Source organism: Oncorhynchus tshawytscha, unplaced genomic scaffold (genome assembly GCF_018296145.1).
Source record: "Oncorhynchus tshawytscha isolate Ot180627B unplaced genomic scaffold, Otsh_v2.0 Un_contig_2864_pilon_pilon, whole genome shotgun sequence".
NCBI classification, from domain to species: Eukaryota; Metazoa; Chordata; class Actinopteri; order Salmoniformes; family Salmonidae; genus Oncorhynchus; species Oncorhynchus tshawytscha.
In genome coordinates this window covers 120001-127500 of record NW_024609790.1, presented here as the reverse complement: position 1 = coordinate 127500, position 7500 = coordinate 120001, and the positions used below count along the sequence as shown (strand labels likewise).

Below are 7500 nucleotides of genomic sequence, written 5' to 3'. Positions count from 1 at the left end.
ACGTTACACACACACACACAGAACGCAGGGTAACCAACGTTACACACACACACACAGAACGCAGGGTAACCAACGTTACACACACACACACAGAACGCAGGGTAACCAACGTTACACACACACACACAGAATGCAGGGTAACCAACGTTACACACACACACACAGAATGCAGGGTAACCAACGTTACACACACACACACAGAATGCAGGGTAACCAACGTTACACACACACACACAGAATGCAGGGTAACCAACGTTACACACACACACACAGAACGCAGGGTAACCAACGTTACACACACACAGAACGCAGGGTAACCAACGTTACACACACACACACACACAGAACGCAGGGTAACCAACGTTACACACACACACGCACACACGTTGGTCTCAGAAACCTCTTTCTCTTTTGGAGGGATTATGAGACAAGGGAGGTATGACTAGGTGACACTAAGACAAGGGAAGTATGACTAGGGAGGTATGACTAGGTGACACTAAGACAAGGGAGGTATGACTAGGTGACACTAAGACAAGGGAGGGATGACTAGGTGACACTAAGACAAGGGAGGTATGACTAGGTGACACTAAGACAAGGGAGGTATGAGTAGGTGACACTAAGACAAGGGAGGTATGACTAGGGAGGTATGACTAGGTGACACTAAGACAAGGGAGGTATGACTAGGGAGGTATGACTAGGTGACACTAAGACAAGGGAGGTATGACTAGGTGACACTAAGACAAGGGAGGGATGACTAGGTGACACTAAGACATGGGAGGTATGACTAGGGAGGTATGACTAGGTGACACTAAGACAAGGGAGGTATGACTAGGTGACACTAAGACAAGGGAGGGATGACTAGGTGACACTAAGACAAGGGAGGTATGACTAGGTGACACTAAGACAAGGGAGGTATGACTAGGGAGGTATGACTAGGTGACACTAAGACAAGGGAGGTATGACTAGGTGACACTAAGACAAGGGAGGGATGACTAGGTGACACTAAGACATGGGAGGTATGACTAGGGAGGTATGACTAGGTGACACTAAGACAAGGGAGGTATGACTAGGTGACACTAAGACAAGGGAGGGATGACTAGGTGACACTAAGACAAGGGAGGTATGACTAGGTGACACTAAGACAAGGGAGGTATGACTAGGGAGGTATGACTAGGTGACACTAAGACATGGGAGGTATGACTAGGGAGGTATGACTAGGTGACACTAAGACAAGGGAGGTATGACTAGGGAGGTATGACTAGGTGACACTAGGACAAGGGAGGTATGACTAGGTGACACTAAGACAAGGGAGGTATGACTAGGGAGGTATGACTAGGTGACACTAAGACTAGGGAGGTATGACTAGGTGACACTAAGACAAGGGAGGTATGATTAGGGAGGTATGACTAGGGAGGTATGACTAGGGAGGTATGACTAGGTGACACTAAGACAAGGGAGGTATGACTAGGTGACACTAAGACAAGGGAGGTATGACTAGGGAGGTATGACTAGGTGACACTAAGACTAGGGAGGTATGACTAGGTGACACTAAGACAAGGGAGGTATGACTAGGGAGGTATGACTAGGTGACACTAAGACATGGGAGGTATGACTAGGTGACACTAAGACAAGGGAGGTATGACTAGGGAGGTATGACTAGGTGACACTAAGACTAGGGAGGTATGACTAGGTGACACTAAGACATGGGAGGTATGACTAGGGAGGTATGACTAGGTGACACTAAGACAAGGGAGGTATGACTAGGGAGGTATGACTAGGTGACACTAAGACTAGGGAGGTATGACTAGGTGACACTAAGACAAGGGAGGGATGACTAGGTGACACTAAGACAAGGGAGGTATGACTAGGTGACACTAAGACAAGGGAGGTATGACTAGGTGACACTAAGACATGGGAGGTATGACTAGGGAGGTATGACTAGGTGACACTAGGACAAGGGAGGTATGACTAGGTGACACTAAGACAAGGGAGGTATGACTAGGGAGGTATGACTAGGTGACACTAAGACTAGGGAGGTATGACTAGGTGACACTAAGACAAGGGAGGTATGACTAGGGAGGTATGACTAGGGAGGTATGACTAGGTGACACTAAGACATGGGAGGTATGACTAGGTGACACTAAGACAAGGGAGGTATGACTAGGTGACACTAAGACATGGGAGGTATGACTAGGGAGGTATGACTAGGTGACACTAGAACAAGGGAGGTATGACTAGGGAGGTATGACTAGGTGACACTAGAACAAGGGAGGTATGACTAGGGAGGTATGACTAGGTGACACTAGAACAAGGGAGGTATGACTAGGGAGGTATGACTAGGTGACACTAGGACATGGGAGGTATGACTAGGTGACACTAAGACTAGGGAGGTATGACTAGGGAGGTATGACTAGAGAGGTATGACTAGGTGACACTAAGACAAGGGAGGTATGACTAGGGAGATATGACTAGATGACACTAAGACAAGGGAGGTATGACTAGGGAGGTATGACTAGGTGACACTAAGACAAGGGAGGTATGACTAGGTGACACTAAGACAAGGGAGGTATGACTAGGTGACACTAAGACAAGGGAGGTATGACTAGGTGACACTAAGACAAGGGAGGTATGACTAGGGAGGTATGACTAGGGAGGTATGACTAGGTGACACTAAGACAAGGGAGGGATGACTAGGTGACACTAAGACATGGGAGGTATGACTAGGGAGGTATGACTAGGTGACACTAAGACAAGGGAGGTATGACTAGGGAGGTATGACTAGGGAGGTATGACTAGGTGACACTAAGACAAGGGAGGTATGACTAGGGAGGTATGACTAGGTGACACTAGGACAAGGGAGGTATGACTAGGTGACACTAAGACAAGGGAGGTATGACTAGGGAGGTATGACTAGGTGACACTAAGACTAGGGAGGTATGACTAGGTGACACTAAGACAAGGGAGGTATGACTAGGTGACACTAAGACAAGGGAGGTATGACTAGGTGACACTAAGACATGGGAGGTATGACTAGGGAGGTATGACTAGGTGACACTAAGACATGGGAGGTATGACTAGGTGACACTAGGACAAGGGAGGTATGACTAGGTGACACTAAGACAAGGGAGGTATGACTAGGGAGGTATGACTAGGTGACACTAAGACATGGGAGGTATGACTAGGTGACACTAAGACAAGGGAGGGATGACTAGGTGACACTAAGACAAGGGAGGTATGACTAGGGAGGTATGACTAGGGAGGTATGACTAGGTGACACTAATACAAGGGAGGTATGACTAGGGAGGTATGACTAGGTGACACTAGAACAAGGGAGGTATGACTAGGGAGGTATGACTAGGTGACACTAGGACATGGGAGGTATGACTAGGTGACACTAAGACTAGGGAGGTATGACTAGGGAGGTATGACTAGGGAGGTATGACTAGGTGACACTAAGACAAGGGAGGTATGACTAGGGAGGTATGACTAGGTGACACTAAGACAAGGGAGGTATGACTAGGTGACACTAAGACAAGGGAGGTATGACTAGGGAGGTATGACTAGGTGACACTAGAACAAGGGAGGTATGACTAGGGAGGTATGACTAGGTGACACTAGAACAAGGGAGGTATGACTAGGTGACACTAAGACAAGGGAGGTATGACTAGGGAGGTATGACTAGGTGACACTAAGACAAGGGAGGTATGACTAGGTGACACTAAGACAAGGGAGGTATGACTAGGGAGTTATGACTAGGTGACACTAGAACAAGGGAGGTATGACTAGGGAGGTATGACTAGGTGACACTAAGACAAGGGAGGTATGACTAGGTGACACTAATACAAGGGAGGTATGACTAGGTGACACTAAGACAAGGGAGGTATGACTAGGTGACACTAGGACATGGGAGGTATGACTAGGGAGGTATGACTAGGTGACACTAAGACAAGGGAGGTATGACTAGGTGACACTAAGACAAGGGAGGTATGACTAGGGAGGTATGACTAGGTGACACTAGGTGCTTGAAAACAATTTGTCTTTTTCAGGTGCGTGTTTTTACTTACCTTATTGGTCGAGAGGTGACCTTCGCTGACACTGTGAAGTGGATTGCCTGCAACAATAAAGGTCATTCTCTAATGCTCCTCTACAACCCACTGTATAGCAGTAACCCTGTTCTACACCCCTACAACCCACTGTATAGCAGTAACCCTGTTCTACACCCCTACAACCCACTGTATAGCAGTAACCCTGTTCTACACCCCTACAACCCACTGTATAGCAGTAACCCTGTTCTACAACCCACTGTATAGCAGTAACCCTGTTCTACACCCCTACAACCCACTGTATAGCAGTAACCCTGTTCTACAACCCACTGTATAGCAGTAACCCTGTTCTACAACCCACTGTATAGCAGTAACCCTGTTCTACACCCCTACAACCCACTGTATAGCAGTAACCCTGTTCTACACCCCTACAACTCACTGTATAGCAGTAACCCTGTTCTACAACCCACTGTATAGCAGTAACCCTGTTCTACACCCCTACAACCCACTGTATAGCAGTAACCCTGTTCTACACCCCTACAACCCACTGTATAGCAGTAACCCTGTTCTACAACCCACTGTATAGCAGTAACCCTGTTCTACACCCCTACAACCCACTGTATAGCAGTAACCCTGTTCTACACCCCTACAACCTACTGTATAGCAGTAACCCTGTTCTACACCCCTACAACTCACTGTATAGCAGTAACCCTGTTCTACACCCCTACAACCCACTGTATAGCAGTAACCCTGTTCTACACCCCTACAACTCACTGTATAGCAGGAACCCTGTTCTACACCCCTACAACCCACTGTATAGCAGTAACCCTGTTCTACACCCCTACAACCCACTGTATAGCAGTAACCCTGTTCTACAACCCACTGTATAGCAGTAACCCTGTTCTACACCCCTACAACCCACTGTATAGCAGTAACCCTGTTCTACACCCCTACAACCCACTGTATAGCAGTAACCCTGTTCTACACCCCTACAACCCACTGTATAGCAGGAACCCTGTTCTACACCCCTACAACCCACTGTATAGCAGTAACCCTGTTCTACACCCCTACAACCCACTGTATAGCAGTAACCCTGTTCTACACCCCTACAACCCACTGTATAGCAGTAACCCTGTTCTACAACCCACTGTATAGCAGTAACCCTGTTCTACACCCCTACAACCCACTGTATAGCAGTAACCCTGTTCTACAACCCACTGTATAGCAGTAACCCTGTTCTACACCCCTACAACCCACTGTATAGCAGTAACCCTGTTCTACACCCCTACAACCCACTGTATAGCAGTAACCCTGTTCTACACCCCTACAACCCACTGCATAGCAGTAACCCTGTTCTACAACCCACTGTATAGCAGGAACCCTGTTCTGCAGGTCTGTTTGCAGCGTGGCATCTTCTGTGACCCCTCATCCTGACCCAGTAAAATATGACCCCTCATCCTGACCCAGTAAAATATGACCCCTCATCCTGACCCAGTAAAATATGACCCCTCATCCTGACCCAGTCAAATATGACCCCTCATCTTGACCCAGTAGAACATCACCCCTCATCCTGACCCAGTCAAATATGACCCCTCATCCTGACCCAGTAAAATATGACCCCTCATCCTGACCCAGTCAAATATGACCCCTCATCTTGACCCAGTAGAATATGACCCCTCATCCTGACCCAGTAAAATATGCTCTATATGAATAGACAGCCTGTAGTCAGTCTTAATTGAATCCATAGTAACACAGTCCTCCCATCTGTATGTAGTGAGACATAGTAACACAGTCCTCCCATCTGTATAATCACTGTATGTAGTGAGACACAGTAACACAGTCCGCCCATCTGTATGTAGTGAGACATAGTTACACAGTCCCCCCATCTGTATGTAGTGAGACATAGTAACACAGTCCTCCCATCTGTATAATCACTGTATGTAGTGAGACATAGTTACACAGTCCGTCCATCTGTATGTAATGAGACATAGTAACACAGTCCTCCCATCTGTATGTAATGAGACATAGTAACACAGTCCTCCCATCTGTATGTAGTGAGACATAGTTACACAGGCCTCCCATCTGTATAATCACTGTTTGTAGTGAGACATAGTTACACAGTCCTCCCATCTGTATGTAGTGAGACATAGTAACACAGTTCCCCCATCTGTATGATCACTGTATGTAGTGAGACATAGTAACACAGTCCTCCCATGTGTATAATCACTGTATGTAATGAGACATAGTAACACAGTCCTACCATCTGTTTATAGTGAGGCATAGTAACACAGCCCCCATCTGTATGTAATGAGACATAGTAACACAGTCCTCCCATCTGTATGTAGTGAGACATAGTTACACAGGCCTCCCATCTGTATAATCACTGTATGTAATGAGACATAGTAACACAGTCCTACCATCTGTTTATAGTGAGGCATAGTAACACACCCCCCATCTGTATGTAATGAGACATAGTAACACAGTCCGCCCATCTGTATGTAGTGAGACATAGTAACACAGTCCTCCCATCTGTATCTAGTGAGACATAGTTACACAGTCCTTCACTCTTCAATCCCAATGGCTGGGACAGGAGGGCTTAATGGAGTGTTGTTATAACTGGTTTATCCCCTGTAAGCCTGAACACCAGCCTACCCTGTACAACAACACAACACTGTCTGAATCCTTTTCATTATGTGACTGCTGAGAATCTACCCTCAGTCTGAATACCCCACCGATACCACAGTGATAGATCATTAATCCTGTGTGTGACTGCTGAGAATCTACCCTCAGTCTGAATACTCCACCGATACCACAGTGATAGATCATTAATCCTGTGTGTGACTGCTGAGAATCTACCCTCAGTCTGAATACTCCACCGATACCACAGTGATAGATCATTAATCCTGTGTGTGACTGCTGAGAATCTACCCTCAGTCTGAATACTCCACCGATACCACAGTGATAGATCATTAATCCTGTGTGTGCGGTAGAGAGAGAGATTACTGCTGTGTATGCATACTCTGGGCTGGAAAAAGAGAGAGAATAAATGGTCAGGATTAGCTGTGCTAATAGCTGTGCTGCCCTCCTGTGGACGGTGAGGATAATGCACCCCACTAATAATCATCTTAACATGTGGACTGAGCTCAACACAAACACTCACTTATCACTGTCAATTATACCTCAAAGCCCATCTGCTAATGCAGCTGTGTGTGTGTGTGTGTGTGTGTGTGTGTGTGTGTGTGTGTGTGTGTGTGTGTGTGTGTGTGTGTGTGTGTGTGTGTGTGTGTGTGTGTCATATACCCTGTATACCTTGTCCCATACAGGTTACTACACACACGTCTCCACGCTGGCCGATGTTCAGGAGAATGTCATGGAGTACCTTCACGTTCTGAGTCGACCAATGGTCATCAACCATGATCATGACATCATCTGGACAGAGGCTTACATGGACAGTGCG

General features: G+C 46.8%; 1 protein-coding gene across 1 annotated transcript in view; it reads left to right on the top strand.

The window, feature by feature from the left end:
* Positions 1-7500, top strand: part of LOC121845906 (voltage-dependent calcium channel subunit alpha-2/delta-4-like) — a 90831-nt gene that overhangs the window by 52308 nt on the left and 31023 nt on the right. The window contains exons 12-13 of the mRNA XM_042318122.1: positions 4047-4125; positions 7367-7500. Coding sequence (XP_042174056.1) covers positions 4047-4125; positions 7367-7500 — 213 coding nt within the window. The remainder of the gene's footprint in view (positions 1-4046; positions 4126-7366) is intronic.